Here is a 27,696-nt window from a genome sequence, read left to right as displayed (position 1 = left end):
GGTTTAGCACTACATCTTCAATAGCCATACCTTCCCCATACAGCCACCTGCTTACAACCTCAACCATGCAAAGTGACTAAACCTTACAAGGTGACTAAAGGTTTCACCAAGGGTTTCATTGGATAACTTTCTCTGCCATTTAAGGAAATACATCTCTGAACATTGCTATGGCACTTTTGCAGCCTCAGCAGGAAACAGATACAACAGTCTAGTTGCAATATTTTATCCAATTATCCAGCAGTTACTTTACATGCTACATTTATCACAAGTGTTGAATATTACAAGGGGAGCGTGTGAATGTGTGGGGGGACCATGGTTAGTACTCCTCCATTCCACTCCATCTACATTGCATAGTGACCTAGTTTTGTTTATTGAAACCTCAAAACACTGTGGAGCCATACCTGACATTAAAATTACTATCAATATACACATTCCACATGGAAACAGGGCATGTTATATATGCAAGTGTTCTGCAAAGGATGCTTTGGTAGAGAATTTATCAAGTAGGCATTTCTTTTTCATAAATACAGCAACCCTGTACCCTGGAATGTAAGTTATAATAGTGTGACACATGTAATGGTATTTGTGTGTGTTGCTAATGGTTACCGTTAAGATGTTAGCAGATGAAGGAGCACTAGCAGATGCTCCACTACTTGATGATGAAACCACGGTGATGTCACTGTCATCGTTGCTACCACGAGGTAGTTCACTCTCGGACAACAAACCTAGTGACACTACGGCATCGTTGAATGTCTTCTGTCCAATATGGCGACACACATCAACTGCTACTGGTTTAAAGAGATCACCAGCAGCATGAACCTTAGCCAACACCCATGTCTGTATTGGGAACCATCTTAAGGACATGTACTAACTTCCATGCTGCATACCACATACCAGGTGTGAGGTGACATAGGAAACATACAACTTCCACTGTTTCCATTCCAGTACGTTTTCTACTAGAATCATCCTTTTAGCGCTGTGCAATTGTTTGGCAGCTTGATTGAGCTGTGTGTGACACCACATTACACAATGTTACAACAACATTATCCTTACTGATCTTTCTATAGATGAGAACACTTGCAACATTCTAGCAACTTTGATGTTCTCTTCAAGTACATCAAACTTTGTCCTGTGGGGGAAACAGAAGTGAGTGCAAACTATGAAAAACTTTCAAACTAGTAGTTTTTGAAGCCATCTAGTATCAATTAAACACATACATGTAAATTGTCATTCATCAGTATGTCATTAGAGTGTTACAAATAACTTTACCAATCAATTACCACATATTTTGGTCAAACAAATTTACTGTACATTTTCAATGGGGGCACAGTTGCTTACCAAATTTTTATCATTGCATTTACAGTACAAGAAAGTAGTTAATGGAAATTGTCTTATTAGATTTATGGGATAATATTTTCTGGTCTTACTAGGTGGGTAGCTCATTAACTAGGTGGATTAAAATGGCCAGTTTGGAATCGAGTGTTGGTCTTTCTATACAGGTGTGTAATAAGTGTCATAGTCCCACGCATACAGGGTGTATGTACAACGCTAAAACTTATGATCAAAAACATGGTCCAGTGGCCTTATGGTCACAAATTATACATTAGCTCTACTCGACACTGTCACTGTAATGAAGTGGTCTTGTTAATGAGGTCATGAAGTACACCTTAGCTATGTTTGGGACCTACTTGACATGGTCACTATAATGAGGTGGTCTTGTTAATGAGGTCATGAAGTACACCTTAGCTATGTTTGGGACCTACTTGACATGGTCACTATAATGAGGTGGTCTTGTTAATGAGGTCATGAAGTACACCTTAGCTATGTTTGGGACCTACTTGACATGGTCACTATAATGAGGTGGCCTTATTAAAGATGCAACTACTTAGTGAGGCTTTATTGGATAATTAATGGCCACTCCATGGCAACTTACTCTTTCTGCAATATCACATCAATGACACCGCTGCTACCCTCAAGTTCTCTCTGTAGCTTACGCAGTCTTCTCATCTCCCCAAGGTGGCTGACAAGGTAAATATGTTCACTAATCTTCTTTGAGAATTTCTTGGACTCTTTCTGCACTTGACTGTGCACCTTGCTAAATGCCTCCTTGCCATGACGAACCATTCCAGCTAACAAATCCCAAATTCTGTTAACCTACATCACCAAAAGAATTCAAATCTGTTTTTTTTTGTTATAAAATCAAGACATCCCTTTACAAATGTTCCAACATGCCTCATTGGCTTGTTTAAAAATAAAGACATATATTTCCATATAAGATTACTAGTACAAATTATTTTATATACACGAATAAACAAAATGTAGATTGAGGATTGGATTCTTGAATAAAATATTGAGTACGTACATACCTCTGGAAGGAGGTAGTGAGCTATTTCATATCTCTGATCCATCGGTATTGACTGCCATTTCTCTAGTACCAGTTCAATGGCCTCTCGAGATTGATCTAGAAACATTGGAACTCTACACAATAAACAGGTGGGTAACATGTCAGACTCCACTAGACTTGCATGCAAATAATATAAACAACATGTGTGACTATAAGCTCTTAAAAGACACAGTCTTAAATCTCTACTGTAGCCCTGTTCAAAAGAGACACCAACTTACGTAAATGAAAGTATAAGTTATAAAGATTTTTTCTAAACGTTAATCTTCTACCAGGAATGCTTCAATTTAGATATGACCAAAAACCTAATGTACCATATTGACTTGTGTCTTCTATTCAAACAATTACAGCCTCTAATTTAACAACCAGTGCTTGCAATTAGGTATGAAATATAAACTAACCAACCCCCTCTGACACTAACCTTCCTCGGGTGTACTCTAATATTTCCTTTCGTTCAGCTTTGGTCAGTTCATCCTTACGTCTCAAGTAGGTCTCACACAAGACAACAAAGCGAATACAAACTAAACAACAAGAACAATTATCATACAGTATGAAATGCATGTAGTAAAGTAGAACCTCTTCTTAATAGAAAGGACACAGTGAAATGAAAGTTCACGATATGTTTGTTTCTCAGTGAAAACCTATCTATGGTTTGTACTTTTTTACAACTCAGCGTTGAAGGAATCGCTTCAGAATACCAAACAGTTTTATATACCATATAGTTTGGTGGTACAAAACATTGGCAAATTGTCCTTTAATTTGTCCAATGTTTTTCCCGCCAAAGTACGTATACGTATTTCCAGCCATTGTTATCTATATGTGATGTGTAGCGACACATCACGGAGCATGGTGATGGCCAAAAATTTTTTGCAGATTGGATTTTGCAAATGTTTAGTACCACCACCACAGTTTCCTACTACGTATATGGTAAGTGGTGTTGTTAGCTCACACAGGAATGGAAGGTTGGGAGGGTAGCTGGGTAGTTCCTGCAGGTGTGCTTTGACCAGGCTGGTCTTAAGTGTAATAGCAGTTAGGATAGCTTTAGGTGTAATAACACTTTGTGATGGAACTTTGAGATAGCAACCACCTTGTCACCCCATGAATAAATATTTTGACCATATAGAGCAGACTGTACACATAGGTGAGACCCATTAGGAAATTTGCTGGTTGGACAAGTGACCTTAACGTGTTGCTAGGCTATCAAGAATAAATAAAACCTCCCCACTACTATTAGATGTTGCACATCATCAGTGAGTGGACTTACTGATGCCAACTTCCTTAGTGATCTGGTGAACAGCATACACTAACTTGGCAGGGTCTGACAGTGGTAGAGAAGTGATGATGGTTTTGATGGTGTCAATACGTTGATGGAGATCCTGAATGATCTCTGTAATAGCTAAAGGAGGAATAATAGAGTGTAGTGAATAACGTGGAGTATGGAGTGTACTACATTACAAACACAACACACACACAAAGGTAATAGCAAAGCCTTTGGCTAATATATAAATGGTCATGCCTACTCAGTTGAACTGACTTGAAGCAATGTATCTATATATGAATCACTACTGGCAAATCTTCCTGAGGGTAGGATTAACAGGAGAGACTGTACCACACACACGCACGCACGCACGCACGCACGCACGCACACACACACACACACACACTACAGAGAGACTAACTTGATTTCAAGGCATACTTCTCAAGATAAGAACTACACAATTTGGATAATTCAGATAATTTTGGATGAGTTTTGGCAAAAGCCTCCACTTCTCTAGCAACCGACTGTTTGAGGTTCACTGGCAATGAGTCTGTGTACACATAGCTGGAATGGAATACAGGAATGAACATTGGAAATGAAATCCCACTTCAATACTTACTACAACACTGTCCTTAGCAGTTCTTGTGGTTTCCCAGACAGCAGCATTTCCCAATCTCGGTACTTCATTCCAGTCATCCTGTTCCCCAAGACCACTCGATGAACGTTGAACTAGACGATGACATCACATGATCACCATGTGAGGACCACATGGGACAAACATGTGGTAACTAAATGTCGCACATGATCCTTCACACAGTAACTATACAACTAGTCTTGGCTATACATTGTACATAGTTGCCAAACTTTCAGGACTATTCAGTTGCTTGGAGCCTAATGCAGGAAAATCCTGCTGGAAGAAACAACAGGAAGGCTATACATTCAAGGATCATGATGAAAGCCAAAGAAAGGCTGAAGTACTTCTAGATAGGGCTGCAACAAATGTCAAATTTAGTATCCAGATATTTGGATGCTTTAACAAACGAATACTGAACTATTTGGTAATATTTACAGTAGATTAATGCAAAAATGCTAGAATTCAGCTACATATTGCCACATGCACAGCCACTTTCTTCCTAAAACACTGTATATGCAAAATCAATGGTGGTTGTCATCAATTGTACATGGCAGAACTGTACGTCTTGTAGAAATATTGATGGTAAACAATGCCATTTCCACCGTAAAGATTTATAATTTACTAGTAAACAACTTTAGTATCTGGATAAAATCCTGATGAACGAATATCCAAACGGATCAAATATTTGTTGCAGCCATACATACTTTTAGCCCACAGTTTGGTATTTGCTTCCCCAGTTTTTATTTGTTTATTTATTGTATAGCCTGTACGAGGTGTTAACACCATGTAAAAATATAGTATGCCCTACAAATAGCAAATTACTATACAAGTTGTTAATGAAGACACCAAAAAAAAGCTGATGTCAAACAGCTTTGACCAAACCCTTTGCAAGTCCATTGCATACCTAGAAAATCACTAAACACATATATTTGGCTCTTCTCACTTTGAAGCCATCTTCACTGCGGATAGCCAGGTCAGAAAAGAAGCCATCTTCCAGGGCAGGCAATAACTGGAATGTCAATGGTGGGGGTGGCTTGGGTTCCTGGATCTGATAATGACATACTGAAAAAATAATGTAATCTTGATGCCATTGTGTTACCTGTTGGCAGTTAATACACACTCCGTTACGACGTCGCTCAAGTTTAGCTGTTAGTCGCATCATCCCTGGACCCAGCTCAATCTATAAGATAAGAGTTTGTAAGTCACATGTGACTAGAATTAGAGTTCAAATCAGCACATGATATAAACCACGCACTGATGTCCAAAAGTTGTTGCTACTGTAAGTCTGCTAATTGAAGCTGCCTTGCAGAATAATTTTTCAGGAGAACTAATATTTAGTGTGGGAAGCATGTTGTAAAACATTCTGGCCAGAGGAGGTTGGACACGTTCACGTGAGCTGTACATTTTCATTGGAAAATCTTCATTTCAAGACAATTATAATAAAACTATAGTGCATTTGAAAGTTTATGTATTTCTAAATCTAACGGCGTGGTGAACCCCAGCAAACCCCACTGAATTAGCTGGTAACAAAGCCAGAGTTTAATGCGCCAATAAAATAAATTATGCAAAATCTGTTTTGTTGAGGAGGGTAAAACAGCGATCTCAGTGTAACGTAGCGAAGGGTCGTTGTTTCATTATAGAAAACGTAGGTGACAAGTCTAGTGAAGTTGAATGCATCAAATCACAATTTATTAATTTTACCACGAATCTCAAGTGCTTTGAGAAAACAAAGTACATAGCCTTGAAGCCTACGTGAAGGAGGATCTGAATATCTAACGAACCCCAGTGAACCCCATCATTTTCAGTTTAGTATTGCGACTATTGAGGGTTACGTGAAATACCAAAGAAAAGAATGCAATTAAGAGCAATATAGATAAGTAGCGCTTATAGCCCTCCTCTGCATTCTGGCTATACAGAACATTATCAAAGAACATGTACAGTTTATAAACCACATGAAACAATTACATAGGCCACAATCACCCTTTTCATATGGTCACTTTAAACCACATTCAACCGGGTAAATGCATTCATATGAGCTTCTTATAAGAAGTCATAAAATATCATAAGGAGCTAGTTCAAACCTACAAAGCAGTAGTAAAAGTGAGTTGTGGTTTTGGGTGAATACATAGTGCTTAGAAGACAATTATCACTCAATAAATACCATCATCTGATGATTGCTTGTGAGTGGGTTACTCAACCTGGACACTTTTGAGTGTCCATGTGAAAATACTGCATAATATGACATTATATATTATACACACATATAAACCTTAGCATGAAAATAGAACTTTACGTGGGCGAGATCAAAGGAAAAAGTGTACTTTAAATTTCATAAACTACACTTAACTCTGGCAAACAGTGCTTTATTGCACCACAAAGAGTTGCTCTATTTGTACATTAAAGTACCTTGCATTGGCGAGATCAAAGCGAAAGAGTGCTCTACTTTCCGTAACACATTCAAGTGTGCTATATTTTCCATTTGCGTCACAACAAAGTACAGTTATGGAAAATAAAGAACAGTTATGCATTGATTGGAAAATAAATACGAAAAACAAATCATGTGCGTAACATTTTTAATTGCCAAAAGTAGCCAAAAAGATACTATTTGCTTGTATTACTACCACAACTGTACTACATAGACACTTACCAATTGTCTGATGGCTGAAAACCGACGCGGTTTGAATTCATGAAACAAACATTCCAAGCAAGACAACAAGACAGCACTCTAAACCAGTTAAAGGCACTATGTTTGTACAATACGAAAATAAAAGCACTCGGGCTTGGTCTTGAGCCTAACATAGTACTCGGCTTCACCTCGTGCTATATTAGTCTCTCACACACGCCCTCATGCTTTTATTTCCATATTGTATGTGTGGCAGTGCTTTAACTAGTATGTAATGCTTTTTCCAAGCTGGACAAATTACGAAAGCTTTATTTGTGATGGGTGAGTTGCACTGAAGTTAGTAAATATTGTATTCTACCAAGTGTGTATGATCTGCAAACATGTACACTCAACTCACACTAAACTTGTATGACGCTCCACTGGTGTTATCAATAAACTTTATATCTTCTTCTCCAAGCTAAGGAGGAGTATAAAATGCTGCACACAAAGAGGAAGGGGTTAGCTGCTTACCCGATAAGACGTTGTCAAGAAGAGACCATTGACCTCAACCCCTGAGGGTAACAACCAGGTGACATCTCCATGGTCGTCAAGAGCGAATTCCACCCTAGCAATAACCCCATAATCAACACAGTACACAAAAGTAAACCCACAACCACTGACAGACAGATATCTATGCAAATTTATGTTTTTTTCTCCTTTATAAAAGCGATGATGAATCAGGGTGTGTGCATATCAATATTTTGTTCTTATCCTATTGAAGTACTTTTTAATGGTATTTAAAGGACTGCACAGCATTACTACTCAGACAGTGATTTGTGGAATAGAAGGGATAACGAGGGTTCAGCTAAAGCACAGCAACTATTGAATATATAAATATCAACTTCCTTTTGAGAGCAAAAATATCTCACCTATGAAATCTTTGAGAAAATACATATGTACATTGCTAGCATAAAAAAAAATCTGTTAGAAATATAACTGAAGATTGTTCTATTTGAGTAGTTAATTAACTAGTTAGTAACTGCAACAGACAAAAGTTGAGAAATAAATGATTGTAATATATTCAACAACATCTAAATATCACCACTTTCCCAAGTATGAAAACACAGGGACAGATCTAGGGGGGTTTCTGAGGTTTCCAGAAACTGGTCAAGTGTATTCAGGTACTCAAAATTATATTTTACAGTGATTTGCAATAGTACAAAAGTTTAGATTGAAATACTCTAATAGAACAGCCACATTTTGTGTTTCTCTTAATAGTTAGCTAGCTACTGTATTTTGTAGTTATAATGTATTGATTGTAAGTCGTTCTAATTATATCAGTGGATCCATGGTCCCTATACCAGTGAGATAACTATCACTTAAAGATGTCTATATGTGTCTCTATGTGTTATGCTGTCTGTGTCCACTAGGTACAGGTATATGAGTACAGGCTTCATCCCCGGGCACTTATATAGCTATGTCATATCAAGAGTAAATAATAGAGAAGAGAGTATCCAATTGCCATATACCATGTTAAAAATGATCCTGTTAAGTCTTTCTGCATATTTCAGTAAAATGTAGGGTATCATAAAAGTGTTCATATCTAGTAATCATCACCTTTAACACTTACACACAATACAAAGCCTATGTGCACACCACTTGTTAATAGACTAATTTAACACCTTCTTTGAAAATGTTTTAACAAGCAGACTTTACAGGATCATTTTTGATATGGTATATGGCAGATGGATACTCTCTTCTCTATTATTCACTCTTGGTCATATGCATTATACTATTTTTTGCATAAAATATGGAGTTTTGATTCATTGAAAGTCTCTCAGCAGCTGGGGGCTGCACCCCCAGACCCCTGCTTCTGGTAACTCAATACTGCTGTTGGAACTGATCTCCCTTTAAAAAATCCTGGCTATGCCTCTGAGATTCCATTTCAAATTACACAATTTTCTGGAAAATCTTGCCCCCACACCCCCCTAGATTTAATTTTTTTAATAGTAAAAGTTTGGAAACCAGTCACCAAAATTCCTGGGGCCGCTCTTGCTGTAGGGAGTGTTGTCATATAGACACACAGGAGATCTACAACCACAAACACAGTTTTTGACCAGCCAAAACTTCATTTTGACCTGTGACCTAAAGCCATTCAGTGTTTGACTTGTGTCCTGCAACCATATATGCTTATCACCATTGACTTGGCATCAACTTCACTGTTGAATTTGACCACTGACCTCCTACATGCAGTTGTGTCACCCTAGCCCCTCATCAAATAGGATACTGTTACCATGATTTTAGTTAACTATTGCTACTACATGTACACACATACCCAGCCAGGTCAGTGTCTACATTGCTAGTTGATGATGAAGATGACCTGTCACTTGTATTGTCTTCTATGTCCAATACCTGTAAGAGTTATGAGGTCACACACTACATACATACAAACTACACAGTATTGTACGACAAGAAATTTTGATGAAAGAAAAAAGGTGACAAATTTGATGAATTTGTCGACTTGTAACTCGTAAAAAAGCACCTTAAAAGTGTATACACATTATAATTTCCTGATTTTCGGTAACAATTAATTCCTCAAAGTGTGGATTCATCAAGTTTTCAAAAATTTCTGTTGTACAGTACCTGATTTCAGGAGTTTAAATATGTGTACACATACAAATGGGACCATGTCCTGATTATCAAGGTGTCCGCCATTCAATTGGTCATGCAATCCAATGTCTACACTACAAATGATAGCATAAACATTTTAAATTTATAAATTTTATGTCTGGCATTTACAGTTGCAGCCACTTGCATCCTTATTAATTCATACACATTTCTCAACCAGAACATGATTGTAGCTGAATTCTTATAAAGTGGACTGGCTCTGCTCAATATGTAGCACAGGTTTATATAAGGTTGAGTTTGGTGCCCTTGGAAGAGCCCCCTGCTCCAGCAAAAAGGTAACATAAAGTGAAAATGAAGCCATTTACATGTGACAAACCCATATATACATGTCACTCCTTAACTTTACAACTTTCCAACTGATATATAGGAAACACTACAGTGTTATTGTCTATATGAATCAGGAGTTGGCTTAACAGTACATAAGTGGCAGTGAAGCTTTAATCTAAGGCCTCTTGGTCCTACAAGGTCTAGTTCCGTACACTTAAGAAGAAGAAAACTTGACTGACTCAACAGTTTTCAAGGTCACCAATAATTTTGTAAGGTACATTGTACCACTGTACTTTTACTAGTACAATTGCAACACATTTGAATTTATGTTTCAAGGGGGTGTCACATAGGTACACGCTGTAGGTATATCTGCGACCGCGTTTAACCGGCCGAAATTTCGCTTTGACCTGTGACTAAGAGCCTTTTTCGACCTTTGACCGGTGACTTAGCGACTATATTTCAGCACTTTTCAATTGTGGGCTGGAAGCTTTTACCCTTGACCGTTGAATTGGCACGATTTTGGTGGCCTTGACCTTTGACTTAGACCGCGGTCGCAGATCTACCTACAGTGAGTGCCTGTGTGTCACCCCGTTGTGTTTCTAATGCACCTATCAATGTTAAGCCCCACCCCCCCCAGTACGGGGAGGGTGGGGATATAGTGGGGATTTGATCAAGTGGAAAGTCAAATTCCCCTACCTGGGGGTGAATTATCAGGTCAAATCCCCACATAGTCCCACCCTATGAGGTGGGGATAGGAAGGGGATTTGACAACCAACGTGTTGTAAAAACAGAAGCCACAGTGATAAAGTACACGAGGTGCTGCAGTTTTATCACGCAGTGTTCTCTCGCGCTTCACTTATAAAACTACTGTAAAGGATCTATGCTACTATAGAGCGCTTGTTCAAATTCCCCACCCCTGGGGGCAAAATTTAAGTTCAAATCCCCTCCTAACGCCCCACATAGCCCGTACTGGGGGGGGTGGGGCTTGACATTGATAGGTGCATAATGGTGTACAGCTTTTATATCTTGCACATACACTTGTATGACTGGGCATTACTCCATTGACACGTGTTTCCATTTATTTTACATCTTATCCGACTGTGACTACGAGGCTTTTGCGCAAGTGTTTGCACAAACATCAGACCGTATGTATGAGATAACAAGCTAGTTCACTACCTTCCATTTTCCTAGTAATTGATCCAACGACTCGTTCTCCACAGTTCCACCATAATCCATACCGCAGTATAGTCACCACTTTGTGTCTTGTTCCGTGTTTCGCGCTCTAGTACACGTCAACAACACATACGTGTAGGGCTGAATCACGTTATCGGTGGGCACTAGTTAGAAAAACTGTATCAAGTTGCGTAACTTTAATTTATCACTTACTAGTGGCGTTGTGTTACAATGGCAGGGTCTGCGGAAGAGGAAAAGAACTGGCCACAGACGTTCTTTCATGACGATGTATTGTCGGTGCGTGTGTAATTAAATACTGTTAAATATTTACAATCCTCAGTGATTTTATATAATGTGTCTTGTGTTTGCACAGCTTTTAGGCAGTCACGTGCCACTTGCACAGCGCACAAAGGCATTAAAAGAGCTCAGCGAGCTAGTAAACACCCAACGACTAGAGGAGGTGAGTAGGGGTGTGTAAATGTAAGTGCACAGAAGAGCACACGAATATCCCCACAATTGTACTATAGCTATAAATCAATGTATACATATTTTACTGTAGCATGCTGTAGAAGCATTGTGGTTAGCAATAAGAGATTTACTGGAGGAGTCCAATCCCACTGAGGTGCGTCATCTTGCTCTGGACTTCATTACAGCACTTGTGTCAGGGCAGGTATGGCTGTATTGTGTATTGAACAGCTACACCAAGTTGTTCTACAGCTAGCTCAGCTGGGAGTTCTGAGGTCACATTTCTTTGCTATAATAAAGGACCACAACATTCCTGAAGACGCTTGTCAAAGGTCAGATTTCAATGTATGCCGTTATGGGTTAAAATACTCTAATAGAACATACACTTGTAAGCTAATACTCTAATAGAACAGTCACATTTGGTTGGAAATCATGTGATATACCACATGCACATCTGGTGAAATATCTATGACATTGGGACCATTTCCATCGCAGTGAGAGCAATCTAATTGTGATTGAAGGGAACTATAACCTCTTTTATTCGCTTCATTTTTGTAGCTCTTCTTTTCCTATTACTGCTATTATTACATTTTTCTTCTGCCACTGCCTTAAATGTTTCACTGGCGGGAAGTTCTCCCAACACATAGGCCCCCATCCAGGCCCATCTACAATTGTTAATGTGCATTTTGCAGATAATTAGTAAAATTTTGGATTTTGAAAAGCCAAATTTGTTTTTCACACAGTTTTGTCTTGTTACACAACATAATTATAGTATAATCCTGATAATCACAAAATTGTGAGGGTGAAGTATTTGTGTACATGCTGCTTTTTGTGTGCCACAACCACAAAATTCATTATTGTTATCAAATTGTTTAGAGATACACAAAAGGCAGATGCCTGTACAAGGTGATATCCTTACATACAATTCAAACAGGTACAAAACAACAATTACAAAACAAAACAACATACACGATACAATTACTAAATTAAGAACAATCACGATACTCTAGAATAGAAACTGTTCCAGTTTTGATCTGAAATATTTAACCTGACTTTGGGCTAAATTATCTACTGGAGTAGTGTTCCACAAGAATGTCACAGATACAAAAAAAAGAGTAACAAAAAACATTGATAGTAGAAGAAAACAGTTTCAAAGTTAGGGAGTGTGACCTTGTACACAATTTATTGAACTCAAAATAATCACTAAAATTTATTCCAGATACAGTAAGACCTCCATTATCCAAACACCTGTGTGCCAGCTCACTCGTAAAAGTGTTCAGATAACTGAATTTGTTCAGATAAATGAAGCACATTCATTTATATACAGAGTTGTGTTCAACTACTCTAATAGAACATAATAGAACGTTCACCTAATGGCGAAATACTCTAATAGAGCAGTCACTTATACTGTTCGGATAATCAAGGTCCTACTTTATCATGCAAAATTGACAGTGACAAGAATTGCTGTCTAGACTGCAGGGATGGCCATTGCAATTCAATCGTCTGATGACTTGGACCATTGATGTGATTGTGGATTTCAGGTGCTACAGATCCAGTGGGCTGCTCTGCACTGCACTGATTAAATTAATTTAATGTTAGCAGAAGGAAACGGAGACCAAACAGTATTCAAGATGAGGTCCCACAAGGCACTTATATGCAATGTTCTTGGTTGAGAATGAAGCACCAAATATAATATGACGAAGATATTGATGATTAAGACAAACTATAGCCTTATGTACATAATATTTGCAGTGGTTGGACCAGTTCAATTTCGAAGTTACAAAAACACCAAGGTACTTCACTTTCTGGACCCGACATATCAAATGAGATCCGATATAGTAATTAAAATGTAAGGGATAACATTTGTTGGTAATGTTCAAGGCTTCACACTTGAGTGGATTTAGTCGTAACAGTCAAGTCAAGGTCCACTCATATATCCTCCTAAGATCCCATTGTAACAACTCACAATCACTAATTTCACTGGCAACGTTTCAATACAAAGTAAGATTATCAGCAAAACATCTTTATCTTCCTCAATAAGCATGTACATATACTGCATGATACTAAACAAGCTGGATATTAAATCACAGTAAAACAATGAGAAGTGTTATATCCCAACTGTGCATTTCATTTGAGCACGGTAGGGATATAACACTTCTTATTGTTTTACTGTGATTTAATATTGTGCACTACTCCAGCTTGTTTCAGTACTTTTTATTGGTGTGCTATGGTCCCTACTCTAGTTGAAAATTCCAAATTTTTTTGTGTACTTGTTTGTTAGCTTTTTTGTAAATAAAATTATTATGATTGGTGAACCCACGCATACTGCATCTAAATTGCATACTAAATTGACACCTTTCACTGTCAGCAAAGATGAATGGGACACAAAGGAGGACACTGGTAAATCCATGAAGAATGCATTGTACGTACTGCGGTATGCCAAAAGGCAAAAGTCCGGCTGAAATGATGTCGAACAGTGAAAAAATCAAGCCGGTAGCCTTAGTCATTATTGAGTTATGCTTGTCTGAAGACATCAGTCAGTCAGTCAGTCAGTAAAAAATTCTGTTTAATAATTTAAAAAAAAGGGTCTGTAGTAACTGTTGAAAGCATTTCGGGTCGATCTGAAGACTTGTTTGGGCTTAGTGTTACCTAATCAATACTGCTTCATGGAAATGGGAGGCTTGTTTTTGGTGTTTTTCATGGGCCACGCCTACACCTTTGTGGTCCCTACTATTATACTATCATACTGTATGATACTGTAATAGAGCAGTCAGAATTTGAACTAAACTATATCTCACGCTGTAAAGTGACATATGCTGTCCTCATTTGTTGACATAATATTAATGTACAGGTTTGAACTACTTAAAGTGTTGACTGAAAATGGGAAGAAAGTTGACTACATTGAAGAAATTATTGGGCCATTCTTGCTAAAATGGCTACCTGAAGTGATTACCACTGGAAGGTATGTGTGTCATGCTCACTCCCTTGTACTGTATAACCTGCTGTTTCATCATTACCCCCGGTCAGGGTGTCAGAGTATATAACACTGTTGGTCAATATGGTGCACTACAATGCCGCTTACCTTGATGATGTCGTTGTTTCGGGTCTAGTGATGTAAGTCAATCATGTTCACAGTGGCTTAGTATGAAATTATAGTGCCCAAAATTTGTCTAACTAATGTATGTTTGTTGTTGTTAATTTGTTCAATGCATTCTATCTTACTAGCTATTAAAATTTTCATCAATATTGATTTTGTCGAATATGCAAAATTTGACAGTTTAATTGTCATTTTTAGGTCATCAAGATTTTGTGCTATCAATGTGTGTTTTATCTACTGTAAAATTATTTCTCATTTTGTATAAATAGGTATGCATGTGACATTGCCAAGAAGCCGGACTCATTTGGGAACATGGGCCTATTTCTGGACCTGCTGAATGCTATAATTTGTTACAGCTGTTTGCCAGTTGATGCATTAGTATCATTTGTTACCACACTGTGCCACACTCTCAACGTGGAACGATTTTGTGAGAAGAGCTGGCAGGTGAGTGGTGCAAATGATGATACCATACTTGGTTATACTATTTTAACAAATGAAAGCTATTCTATTATGGGAACGAACATGTTAAAGTGACCTTTTCAGTGAGATGTCCACATTTCAGTGGGGTCCATTAAATTGTTATTGGTATGCAGATTATACCACAACTAGATGTGACTGTTCTATTAGGGTATTTTGCTAGCTGTGGAGTGGATGTATGCTCTATTAGAGTAGTTGCATGTGCCAAGGTATTTGTAATTGTGTTTTGAACACCCTAATGATGGTTTTCTCTCATTGGAATGGAAAATATCTGAGCACTTTTTGTGGTTGAACTGGCACATAGATATTCAGATAATGGAACTGGTCCCACTATACTGTGCCATCACTGAATGTTGTATTAGAGTATTGTTCTGGTTATTGTTTAGATCATGCGGAAGTTCCTGGGTACCCACTTAGGACACAGCGGCATGTGCACACTGTGCTCTTTGCTGAACAACAGGTGGGTGTGGCTATGTATGTATACTAGGGGTGGGGCTTGAATGATGTGTATGGGGTCATGTTTAAGTGCACAATCTACATAGAGGTGGAAGCATGGTCGTTGGGTGTAGTTACAAGACATCAAGAGACAACGTAACCAGTAGGTGTAGTTACTTTACTATCTCAAACAGATCCAGTGAATCAGATCCAATGCTGTTGAGAGGAGCTGTGTTCTACATTGGGATGGCATTGTGGGGTCCTTTTAAAGTGAAGTCACTGAAACACTCCTTTGGCTCAGTCCTGCCATCCATTCGACAGGTAACATACTCCCATCTCTTTATAGTGTACATCTTGTATGCCTCATGAATACAGCAATGGTATTATTGGTACTGTCTTATGAATTTTGTTATGCAAGTTTTATTGGTTTTCATTTAAAAGTGCTATTTTTCACTCAACTGCATAATGAGGAGAGAGATTTTATACCTCTGAAAGAGGAAGTGTTATTTAACATATCTTCCAAGTGTCCATTTTGGAGAGTTGCACTGTTTTTTTTTTTGTTTTTTTTTTTAATTTTGTTTTTTTTTATAGCTGTTCCGCACATAATGTCAGGTGTGATCACAAGGGAGCATGCAACTCCATACACTAAGATTATGGGCACAGTGTCTTAAGCTATTGACATTTATCATTGTTCACATCTTGCATGCAACAGGGATACACAGAACAGGCCGCTACATCATTTTGCATCAAGGTAACAAAACTGCTTGGATAGGAAGGCCACCAAAGCCAAAGGAAAAGCTTGGACTAGTCAACCAGAGTAATTTTGTGTCACTAGTCAATAGACTAGCTGTCCTGGTAACCATTCTCTGTCATGTCATTCAGCTTTGTTTCCATCGCTTTGCTTTGTTCATGCCGGTAATGTGACGTACTCGAGCATGTACCACTGTATAATGTCCTAATGAATATTTTAAAATTCCTTTTTATAGTACACTGCAGCCATGTTTGAATTTTGCTATTTATGGAGTTACATGTTCCCTTGTCCAAGTGCTCCTGATGATCACTAGATACCACCAGCATGTAAGCTACTAATGCTGGTGTAATATGGAGTTAGAATCTTAATAACAAATCTATGTTGAATGTAGAGACTCAGTGGTGACTTGAAACTTGACTTGGAACTTTCTCAGTTATTCGATTTGTTGAAATACTCTAATACAACAGTCATTGGCATAGCAAAATACTCCAATAGCCAATAGAGTGATCAGAAGTGTTTGTTACTTAGATAAATGTACTGTATAGTATATAATGTCATGTATTGTATTAACAGTTTCTCCTTGTACCGTGCAGGCTACACTGTCTGGACATTTGATTGTAGTCTACGAGGTATCGTTATCCATTGCACGGCTGGTACGCAAATACGGCCATGGCTTATCACTGATTGAGTGGGATCATGTGATCGGCATTCTGATGGTGGTATCCGACCACATTGAGGTGAGTGGGGCACTATTTAGAATTTCCCTCCATTTTAAATTTATTCTGCAGGCCAAGCGGGACAATCTACCACCCGATAACATGCTAGTTGGAAGCTTCAGTGACACCATAGCAACCATTGAGAATTACCATCATACTAGTGAATTCAATGGTTCTCTGGAGATGTTCTTTGCTTTGGTGGAGAAATGCCTGCCCTATCGTCCAGTAAGAGGCTGCTGTTGTTAGGCTAAAGAGTTTTATATAGTTTAAATAGAATAAAGTAACAAGGATGTATTGTACACCACATATATGTCATCAGACATGATGTCATAACTAATGAGATCATGTCATGATGTTCTGTGATACTCTTATTGTCACTGTAGCTCTCTTCAGTGTTGTCATTGTTATCATTCCGAGCTGAGTCACTGCATTCTATCCAACCAGATTGGCTGATAAAAGTGAACGCATTTTTGAATAGATTCTACAGGTGAGAAGTCATATTGTGCAGTGTAGTGTCCACGGTATGCAGGCCTTTATCTAGGAAACGATCCAAGGGGAGGGGCAAAATGATTTTTTTTGAGAGAAAAAATTTTTGTGTATCATTGTTTACTGCTTGTATCATTATTACGTTTGAACAACTGCTGGAGAGTGTACAGTACTCTGTCACTGCAAAATTGTAGTGGACACTCTTGAAGATAACGCAGTCATAATTTGCCTTGTTACTATTGAAAATGTAGTGCTGCGAATGTGGGTGAGATACACCTGCTACTTGGTCTAAATGTTGACTAAAAAGGGGGCATAGAATTGTTTGCTTTGCAAGAATTCTGTCATTTCAATGAACTTAAACATCTGATAAACATTTTCACCTCGTCTGCTGCTGCCACAAAACTCTTAAATTTAAGCAAAAGCTACTGTAGCTGAGAATGCATCAGATACAGTTATTACGTCTGGTCAGTTGAGAATGCACCAGAAGCAATCTGAGAAGTCTAAACTTAGGAGCATACTCCCAGGCTCCTCTAGATGCTGTGTGCACACACAGAGTTTTACACCATCACCTTGCTTTCAACTTAACTGCTATTCATACATACTTTGTTTTTATTCGATCCACTTTTCTGAACTTCTTTCCTGCTGATAAATATGTAGGTGATATAGTACAGTCAAATGCTGATCTTAAAGCTAGTTTTATTTTCAACATTTTAACCACAAGAAATTTCACTCTGCTTTTTTGGTGGATGTTATATAACATATCGTTTTTCCATGCTCAACCATTGTAAAGTGCTATCCTAGCCTGTAGCTGCATCTTGTTGCAACTTTGGGTAAAGAGCTCTGCCTGGTGAGGACAGAGCATTTGCTACATTCATTTATCCATTTCCAAATGAAAGAAATTGCTTACTTGCTCTTAAGTGTGCCATAGAATAATATTGTTGTACTGTATATCACACACTAGGATTACATGACATGTACACAATACAATTTCACTTTCTGTGTAAGATACAGTAATACAGTATAGCAGATTTTTACCTTGTCTATAATTTTTCATGAATAGAGCTAGACACAAATTTCCGCAAACGCAGATCTCTGCGATAATAAAATCTGCTAAAACGTTTATTTCAATTACTGGAAACACATTGGAAGAGAATAGAGAGGCATTGTTAAGCAGTTGTATACATGGCTACCTCATGACATTTTGCACTCCTGACATTGAAAAGGAACTTGCATTATTGAAAAGCGAGGATGTGCACTGCATGATGACCAGTTTACTGCACACCCTCTCAAGGATATGCAGGTTGTTTTATTTCATGGTGACACAATAATATGTAGAGTTACAGGGCAAGAAAACGCAAATAAGCACAAATTTAATTACCGTAGCTACTGTTCGCGAAAATAAAATCTTTGCAGTAAAAACTATATGGTACTAGAGAATACACTGTTTGCTTCTGTGCTGGATATTCAGCTGATGTGTGTATTGTCTCCACTATGCCCAGTGTGTGTCCTCATCTATTATACATAATGATGTCATTACTGTAGGTCTGAGCGACAAACTGAAGTCAGACTTAAAGCCTTAGAAGTCATTAACTCTTTTATCACCAACCACCGATTATTACATGAGGTAGGTAGTCAAGTCTTCCCCTTTAAAACTGTATGTGTATTTTGCTTTTGTGTTCTGTTAATAACCTTATCAATATATTACCAAGAGTTAACTCTTGATATTACTTTATGATGTTGATTGACTTATATATATTATGCAGTTTGGAAGAAATCTTATACATTTAATTCACAATGCTTTCTTCCATCAATTTATTGAATGTCTTGATTACTTTAGGATTTGCTAATGGGCAAAGTTGTCATACCAACATTCACCTCATTGGCCAGTGATCGTGATATTGAAGTTCGTAGTAGAGCAGTTCAGCTGTTAGTATCACTAGCTCATGATTGTAGTCCAGAGTGGACACCAAAGCTGATCCACATCATCAGTGCGGTAATGACCTAGTGTCAGTTTGTAATTGAGTAATTTCAGCAATTCAGTTGGTGCTTTGTGTTTTGTAGTCAACAGTTTGTAATGTGATGTATATTGCAAGAGTTCTGCCGGTTGACTTCATCACATTTACTGTGTGTGCTGTTGCTAACAGGTTGCTCAGTTGTGTGTTTCAAGTGCTGTAGTAGCTGAGAAGGTGAGTCATTGCCATAGAGTCATGATGTAATATGTGTACACAGGCCAATGAGGATAACTTACAGGACTCTAAAGTTGCTTGTTTTGGATTGCTTGAGATATTCAAGGTGTGTGTATGTGTGCACGTGTGTGACTTATTTGTCTTCCAATAGTCTAAACTATTCAAGACACCTGCTCAAATTGCAATTGATTGCTATGAGGCTCTAGTCCACCATCTCCAGCAACAGTACCATGTTGGCTGTACATCTAAGACTTCTTGCATCATTCGACTAGCGGTAAGATAGTCCCATCAGAGAACAACTGGGATGATGATTGTTATCATTGTTTGCATGTCTTGAGTCAGTTCAGTGTATTGAATGAAGATAACAGTATAGTGTTACTCTGCATATTTCAAGGTGAAACTGCTGTCATGATTCTTAGGTGTAGTTCTAATCTTTTAGAGCTGCTATCTGACTAGGAACCCTTGAGAATGCAAAGTCTATATTTGGTTGTTGTCTTGTTTATACAGTAAACACATAATAGCTCTCATACTGTCTGCACCTTCCCAGTTTGCTGTTGCTCTTATCTTTGTTACATCATTGCTGTTCCAGTTATTTAACACTCTACTCAACCTTCGTGTGGATACTGAATGTAACATTGGTTTAATGGAGGACCACACAATGCAATATAGCTCTTTTGTCAAGAAACGACTTGGTGGGTAAGTAGTTTATATTTGTGTATATGCTTCTCTGCTGTGGAGCTGTCATACTATTGTTTTGTACTTAGGTCAGAGGGGTATACTCTTGACTATTGTAAAACCATGGCAACCGTACTGGCTTGTTTGGAGCAAGTAAGTTTGCAGTAGACCTTAGTATATTCAGGGCTCAACCCATAATATAAACCTAGAGGGGGCGAAGTAAGTTGCTTCGGATTCTAGGGGGGTCTGGGGGCATGCTCCCCCAGGAAAATTTTGAAAATTTAGGTGTAAAATATACTCAATTTTGGTGAAATTTTACTGTGATTCCATTGAATATTGACTATTGGATTATACAACTTTGGGATCAATTAAACCTTTCCATTTCTCAAGGCTTTAGGTATAAACTTAGGGGGGCAATAGCTAACCCAGAGGGGGCCTGTGCCCCCCCCCCCCTAGATTAACCCCTGATATTTACAGTTTGATGTATATCTTTTTGTGTCATTGCATTCTGCTGTTGCCTAGGAGACTGAGTGGGATGTGTTGTCTCTGGTGATCCACTCACTGGACAAGGTCCTCCAGTGTCGTCGTCTTGTTAGTTGCTGTGTGGACAAAATGAATGACTTGTGTTCTGCTTTGTGCTACATGGTGAGTATGTTTGCTGGTGTGTGTACCAGTATTTAAGATGTGTTTGCCAGTCCAGCTGCATTTGTTAAAAGTGAGATGTATGTATGTAGTTGTTTGTAGTTGCACAGAATAGACAAAAGGAAGTTTGATGTCTTAGTTAAAAAGTGCAAAGAAATCCTGTAGTGTGCACATCCCTAAACCATAGATTAAGTGGATGGTTGAGTTTAGTTATTCTCACGGTTATAGTTCAGATGTATGTCTCTATACAATGCTCCCTTGATTATCCGGCTCCCTTGGGACTAAGGCATGTTAAATAATCAAGATAATCGAAGCCCATTCATTTATATACAGAACCCTGTTCAAATACTCTAATAGAACATACATCTTAAGACAAAATACTCTAATAGAGCAGTCATTTCGGATAGCCAAGTTGTTGGATGGTAGAAGTTTGGATAATTGAGTGTGCACTGTAATATGATGCTGTATATAAATGCAGTTGAAGTGCTTGTGTGTATTAATACAGTTTTGGTGATCACTACAGGTTGCTAGCCAACAAGAATGGCTGAAGCACATCACTAACATTCCCTCAAGTGTTGCTCGGTCTGATCTCTCTGCTCTTATCTACCCAGTAAGTAAAATTATTGTAAGCTTTACTTCATATCCTCTTTACAGGTCCTCAAGGTACTATGTACATTCCCTAAACCACTTAGTCGCCAGTCACAGGTTTGTTACATCGTGCATCACTACTTGTGATATCATGTGACCTCACATACAGTGATATCATTCACTTGATTGTTTCTACCATTAGCATATACTAGTAGAATCATTTGAGCACGGAATGATTGGGGCTAGTGCTCACCTTTGTGTCACCGGACTAGCAGTGTGCTCACTGGAACTACAACAAACTATGGCCAGGTGAATACCACAATCAATTATCCACTCAGTATATGCATAGTAGTACATGTCATATTATTTTTATTTCCATAATCAAGAGTTTTGCCCGCAATCCTGCTGAAGATGAGTCAGATATCAGCCACACCCACCATGGCTATTCCAGTGTTACAGTGTCTCAGCAGTAAGCTGATTACATTGTATGATGTAACTATTGGATCACATGATCCATAGATGTAGTAGCAGTTCCCTCCTTGTATTCCGGGTTTGTGGAGCAGCAATACTTGAGTGTGTTCGCTATTGTGTTCCCATACACTGATGCTAGAAAGTAAGTAACTTACAAGCTGGTGATATAGTGGTGTTTTGTGAGACAAGCCATTAAGCTTAGATTATATACTGCAGATCATTTACATTTCTATACCCACCCTGAAATTGTAAAGTTAAGGTACATGGTAGTGTGTTGCATAGCCAGAAAAGTGCATACATGATACTAATGAACTAGTGATCACCTCACAATGTGATCTCTTTTATACTAAAGCAGTAGAGTGTGGTATGTGGCAACTATTGGTGTGAAATGTGCTTTATAGGCATATGTGGTCGATTAGTGATCCAGTTTGTTGGTCACTAATAGTTTATAGTTTGTATTGTAGCTATAGTTACTTTGAGTAGTATGATAGTTAGCATCTGTAAATATTTTATAATTCAGTACATATATGGTCAAAGTGAACAATTCTAACATTATCATAATGATCACAAACAACATATTGTGCATTAATCAGAAAAATGTCTTTCCTACACTATCACTTTGTTACCGTATGTTGGCACAGATCTGTCACGTTATGTACTAGGGTAGCAAATCATCTTTAGCTGTTTTTGTAATTTATATTTTGTTCCTTTTAAGGTATTTTCCCTATGTTGTTGCACTGGCGTATCATGTGATTACCATCTGGTTCATCAGAGCTCGTATACACTACCGAAGATCATTGGCTAAATTTATTATCAAGGTGTGTTATAATTGGAACAATAACAGTGACAATGACATCACATGATATAGCACTTGTCAGAGGAGTACACATACACCAGACAACATGAAGATGGTGATGGACAACAACAGAAGGTGTCACCAGGATCAACTAACAGGAGTAGTAGCCGCATGTTGCCTAGTGAACTTCAAAGAGAGATGGTGGAAGTGTGTCTTGATATGTTGGCACGTTATACCTTTGCTAGTGTCTTCAGTCAACCAGCCAGGTAAGATGCAAGTTTTTTATATTAATTGATGCTTTGTGAAATGCTAAATATTGGCAAAAGGGCACTGACTCCTAGAGTGGTTAAAGTAGGAATTTTGGATGTTCACATTTGCCTTCTTAGCCACTTTCCTAGATTGCAAATTGTTTGGGGATCAAGTCAATTTTTTCTGCAGTTTTAGTGTCAAGATTTTGATATACTGTTTGTTATACGGGCTATCGTACTTGTGGGTACTTAGTGGGATAAAATGTAATGGTTGCTTTTGTTGAACATTAGTCCACTGTTTGTCTCACTACAGGTCTGCAGCTATTGATAAACTGTTATCTGGTGGACAGTCGAAGACATGGCTTCTTACCAATGCTTTAGTTACCATTACAACATCAGGAGGGCTACAGACAACCAATGGTGACACACCTGCCTGTCACAGTGACTCCTTGCTTTGTTCTAACTTTGGGTGGGCCGAGGTGCTAATACGGCGACCAACTGGCAACATCTCATGGCTGATGAGGTTGCAGAACCAAGTGGGAGTGGCTGCTACTGGAACACCCATGTTTAGCTCCACCCACACTAATGACATCTTGGAGACTACATCATTATCACATCAATCCAGTGGTGTGATTGGTCAGAGTGACAATTTGGAGTTGTCCAATCATGTCATTGATGATTTAGAGTTAGCAGGAAATGGAGATGATGCTGTTACATCATCTGACCTCAGTGTGGGATTAGGTGATGAACGACTGTTTCAATTAGAACTTGATAATGGTGAGGATGTGTTGGCTATTCAGGAGCCACACCCACCACAGCTTGCAGTGATTGCTGGTGAACGATCCAGACACACCTCAACATGCTCACTAGAGCTCCTCCCACCTCTGATGTCATATGAAGAGTCGAATGTGAAGTCACCATCACTTCATGAAGGAAGTGGAAAACTGACTGATGAAGAACAGGTCTGATTTACTTAAAATACAGTTTCTATTTATAAAGTTTTTTCAGGTGAAACTTGTAGCTCACTATGTGGCTCACATGACTCCTCCTGGGTTCACACAACAAGGGGAATCCCCAGGTTAGCTATAGTCTTAGTTTGGTGCAATCTATGCCACTTGCCTTACAACTAAAGATGAAACAGATGATGACAGTAGTGTTGAAGAAGATGAAGATGATAGTACTAAAGAAGCCGTTATTGTTACTGGAGTTGATGTGTCTTCTAATTGTTGTGCACCACAACCTAACAAGGATGAATCTGTGGCTATGCAGCAACAAGAGCAGCAACAACAGAAAGTAGCAAATCAGCAACAAAACAATATTTCTGTGGATACTGGCTTCTACTCTAACAAACACAACCTGTCACCATCAACCATTGCTAAGCAGCTACATCGTTCACACTATTCTCAAGGTGTGTTTTGAAATGTACTGTCATAGTTGATATTTTGAAATGTAGGCATGTTACGAAATGATGAAGAGTGCTGTCAGAGTCCAAGGTGAGATCACAATTATGTTTTGAAAATAAAAATTACCTTTCAAATTTGTGTCATTTCTTGTCTTTAGTTTTGTCTTTCTTCAACTCTACCACTCATCCATGTTAGGTCCTGTTTCTACGGAGACTCCAAAACTCTTGCCACCAGGGGAGGTGAGCTACTATGCCTCTCTAGTTTTTTTGTGGACAATTCTTTGTTGTTTTTGAAATAAAGAAAGAATCTGGATACTTTGCATAAGAAATTTGTAGTATAGGGTAACCAGACTGTTATTTTCCTTGTCCATTAGAGAAGAGGGGTCTGGCTACAAATATATTACTGCTACCATCTCACCGTGTCAGCCATGTCTTCACTGTTTAGGTACTAAACAGGTCACTGAAAGTGATAGATCATATTCCTCCTTATGAGACTCACAAGATTGGCATAGTGTATGCTGCCAAGAATCAGGTATATTAACTAGCTACTTTTACACAGTGAAATTTCTTTAGCAGACTCCAAACTAACAACTCAACAGAAAACACTCACTTTAGATTTTGCTCACAACAAGATTTTATTGATTTCGTATATTGTACTCCACCATCTTTTTGTTTAGTAATAATCAAGGTCACAGCCCCAAATACGCACCATAGAGAGTCCACTGTATACTTTGTGTGTTCTTAAACTGAGTTCTATCATAGTAAAGTGTGCTGTAAGTGTTACAGTGTAATGTAACATCCTTTAGACTGAAGAGGTGGACATTTTGTCCAACACATTTGGTTCGTCACGTTACATGGAACTGCTGAGTGGGTTGGGCCAGTTAGTGAGGCTAGCAGACTGCCCCCCTGATGTGGTTTATTTGGGGGGACTAGATCGTAGTGGAACAGATGGTGAATTTGCTTACTTCTGGCAGGATGAGATTACTCAAGGTGATCTGTGCATTGTATACTGTTAATGTAGCTAATCTTACTCCAGAAAGCATAATAGTGATAGCAAGTTTAGCTAGTTTTATTACCCAAGAAGTTGAGATTTGCTTTAGAGACAAATTTTGCATGGGAGTTATGGTTTGCATTAGATTTACTATTAATGGACCATCTTCTCATGTTACTTTTAGTGATTTTCCATGTGGCCACTCTCATGCCTAATATGGACTCAGATCATCACTATAGCAACAAGAAGCTACACATTGGTAACAATTTTGTCACCATTGTCTACAATAATTCGGGAAAGCCATATCAATTTGGCACAATCAAAGTGAATATTTCCAATAATGAAATAATCTGTTTAATAGCATTCTTATTTCAGGGTCAATTCAACTATGTGGAAGTGATAGTAGAGCCACTTGATATGGGAGTGAACCGTGTCTTCACTCAGTGTACTACAGGTATGAGTCAGTAACTGCTTTTTTTGCTGAATATAGTCTACACTAACATGATAGCAAATTTTGCAAGCATGGGGGCAGGAGAACTAATGAGTATTTCTAGTTCCTGATGGGAACACTTCACACATATAAACTTCATTCACCCTGCAGGTTTGGAGAGTATGATGTATGGTGGACCATACCTTATATCTGACCAATGGCTGCCTGTGTTAGTAAGGCAGATGGCTCTCCATGCTAATGTAAGCCACACCCATCTTGTCTGCGCTGTACTTTAACTCCACCTGTTTCACTAGCTTGCATCTGTTGTGCACAAGTGTAGCCACACCTCCTCGTCTGGTGATCACTACTTGTCAAACTGGTTAGGCAGGTTGAGGAAGATCACAAGGATCAGAGACAAGGGGACATTAGAAGACGTTTCTTCACTACAAGACTTCACATCCTACACATGACTATATACTAACAATTACAATGTACAATACACATGCAGTGTATACAGCATCGTCTACTGTAGACTTATATAGTGCAAGACATTAGAAATGACCAAAAATCAAAAAAAAAATCATGTTAAGATTTCTGCATTGTAATGGTGTGACCTCAACATAACCCATTGGGACTTAGTGAGAATGGTTCCATATATGGACATAATATTATGAGATACAATTGATTTAGTATTGCGTGGGCAGTAGCTAAAATACGAATGTCATCATAAATGCTCTTTAGATTTGATTTTAAGAAATCTGTCTTACCAAATTTTCACTATTTTGTGACATGTTTCTGCACCAAAATATGAGGCATTACTCTGCATGGTTACTGAGAAAAAGTACACTCAGTATTTTTGTGTTTTTCTCTATAAATACAGAATGAAATTAAAATCTAAAAATCTGTCTTACAAAAATGCAAGTCTTAACAAAAGGAACCTTCACTGCAAGGTAAGAGCCAGTAGACAAAACCAAATTTCTAAAAGTGACAAAAGATAATACTCTATAATAAAGCATACATCATTCTAACTCCCCCAAATTCTAACTCCACCAAATTTAGGGGGGTTAGAATTTTGATTTGAAAAGTTTTTCTTTACTATGTTTACAAGTAGTATAGCTGGTGAAAAATTGGTGGATTTTTATTAATCACAGCTGGAGTTATTCTCAATTGTTTATGGGGGTTCGTGTTTTGGTCATTTCTAATGTCTTGCTCTATAACTGGTAACAGAGGTTGAAACTAAAGCAATAAATGCTATAGTTACTACCATATGTGACCGGATTTGCGAAAAGGTACCTTTTTCACACATTTGACATACCAGCAAACAAAATGTCATAACTGCTGACTCCTTGCACTAATTGACTTTCTTTTTGTATCAAAATGTAGCCACATAATGTAGGCATACTCATAGAAAATTACAGACACATGCTTGCAATGATACAAAAGTTACAAAGTTTGAAAGTTGAAAAAATGGGTCAATTTTTATGTGTGAAAAAGGTACCTTTTCGCAAATTCGGTCACATATTGTGTTTGTTGTGAATGATTTCTCTCCTCAGTTCATTTGTCTTTTTGTATTGCAAAGTATTACATGATCCTCAGGTTATCATATTGGTTGCTGAGCTGTTGACATGAAGCACCCACAATACAGTGGTGGTGGTGATCAATAGAATTCTACTGGCCAGTCCTTTCCATACTCATGAACCTTTTCTCAGCCATTTAGTGCAGTATGAACACAAAGAAAACAGCACCATTGTCAAACTGAGCTATAGCCATAGACTTGTGTATTGCATAATGTATCGTATATTAATATTCTGTTGAAA

At 38.2% G+C, this 27,696-nt stretch overlaps 2 protein-coding genes across 2 annotated transcripts in view; one reads left to right on the top strand and one right to left on the bottom strand.

Annotated features, from left to right (window-relative positions):
* The window catches only part of LOC136251224 (uncharacterized), a 12,715-nt gene extending 1,518 nt beyond the window's left edge, over positions 1 to 11,197 (bottom strand). The window contains exons 1-15 of the mRNA XM_066043638.1: positions 11,027 to 11,197; positions 9,231 to 9,307; positions 7,427 to 7,520; positions 7,314 to 7,373; positions 5,393 to 5,473; positions 5,237 to 5,341; positions 4,279 to 4,388; positions 4,081 to 4,223; positions 3,666 to 3,797; positions 2,823 to 2,922; positions 2,367 to 2,478; positions 1,934 to 2,154; positions 1,054 to 1,129; positions 895 to 1,005; positions 607 to 837 (exon numbers count right to left, since the gene is read on the bottom strand). Coding sequence (XP_065899710.1) covers positions 607 to 837; positions 895 to 1,005; positions 1,054 to 1,129; positions 1,934 to 2,154; positions 2,367 to 2,478; positions 2,823 to 2,922; positions 3,666 to 3,797; positions 4,081 to 4,223; positions 4,279 to 4,388; positions 5,237 to 5,341; positions 5,393 to 5,473; positions 7,314 to 7,373; positions 7,427 to 7,520; positions 9,231 to 9,307; positions 11,027 to 11,086 — 1,713 coding nt within the window. The 5' untranslated portion in view covers positions 11,087 to 11,197. The remainder of the gene's footprint in view (positions 1 to 606; positions 838 to 894; positions 1,006 to 1,053; positions 1,130 to 1,933; positions 2,155 to 2,366; positions 2,479 to 2,822; positions 2,923 to 3,665; positions 3,798 to 4,080; positions 4,224 to 4,278; positions 4,389 to 5,236; positions 5,342 to 5,392; positions 5,474 to 7,313; positions 7,374 to 7,426; positions 7,521 to 9,230; positions 9,308 to 11,026) is intronic.
* Positions 11,166 to 27,696, top strand: LOC136251223 (tuberin-like). The gene is made up of 38 exons (XM_066043637.1): positions 11,166 to 11,320; positions 11,397 to 11,483; positions 11,583 to 11,693; positions 11,741 to 11,820; positions 14,340 to 14,450; positions 14,516 to 14,602; positions 14,855 to 15,029; positions 15,449 to 15,522; positions 15,692 to 15,818; positions 16,842 to 16,985; positions 17,037 to 17,189; positions 17,348 to 17,451; positions 18,993 to 19,074; positions 19,288 to 19,443; positions 19,595 to 19,636; positions 19,680 to 19,742; positions 19,788 to 19,910; positions 20,226 to 20,332; positions 20,401 to 20,464; positions 20,834 to 20,956; positions 21,477 to 21,563; positions 21,608 to 21,658; positions 21,744 to 21,850; positions 21,928 to 22,010; positions 22,061 to 22,154; positions 22,728 to 22,830; positions 22,881 to 23,074; positions 23,370 to 24,018; positions 24,065 to 24,134; positions 24,189 to 24,464; positions 24,510 to 24,549; positions 24,617 to 24,698; positions 24,904 to 24,990; positions 25,265 to 25,448; positions 25,634 to 25,773; positions 25,825 to 25,903; positions 26,051 to 26,139; positions 26,194 to 27,696. Exons 1-38 carry the CDS (start codon positions 11,255 to 11,257, stop codon positions 26,347 to 26,349), a joined length of 4,650 nt encoding a protein of 1,549 aa, XP_065899709.1. The 5' UTR covers positions 11,166 to 11,254; the 3' UTR covers positions 26,350 to 27,696.

The sequence above is a fragment of the Dysidea avara genome, chromosome 3, assembly GCF_963678975.1.
Source record: "Dysidea avara chromosome 3, odDysAvar1.4, whole genome shotgun sequence".
NCBI classification, from domain to species: Eukaryota; Metazoa; Porifera; class Demospongiae; order Dictyoceratida; family Dysideidae; genus Dysidea; species Dysidea avara.
The sequence above is the reverse complement of the archived record's forward strand: the minus strand, read 5'-3'. Positions and strand labels throughout refer to the sequence as shown.

Bases quoted from the DNA above. Each gene is read 5' to 3' on its own strand.
- LOC136251223 (XM_066043637.1), top strand. From the start codon at position 11,255: ATGGCAGGGTCTGCGGAAGAGGAAAAGAACTGGCCACAGACGTTCTTT. The intron at 11,821-14,339 runs GTCAGATTTCAA...ATTAATGTACAG, and splicing joins CCTGAAGACGCTTGTCAAAG to GTTTGAACTACTTAAAGTGT. The intron at 20,957-21,476 runs GTGAGTATGTTT...TGATCACTACAG, and splicing joins GTTCTGCTTTGTGCTACATG to GTTGCTAGCCAACAAGAATG.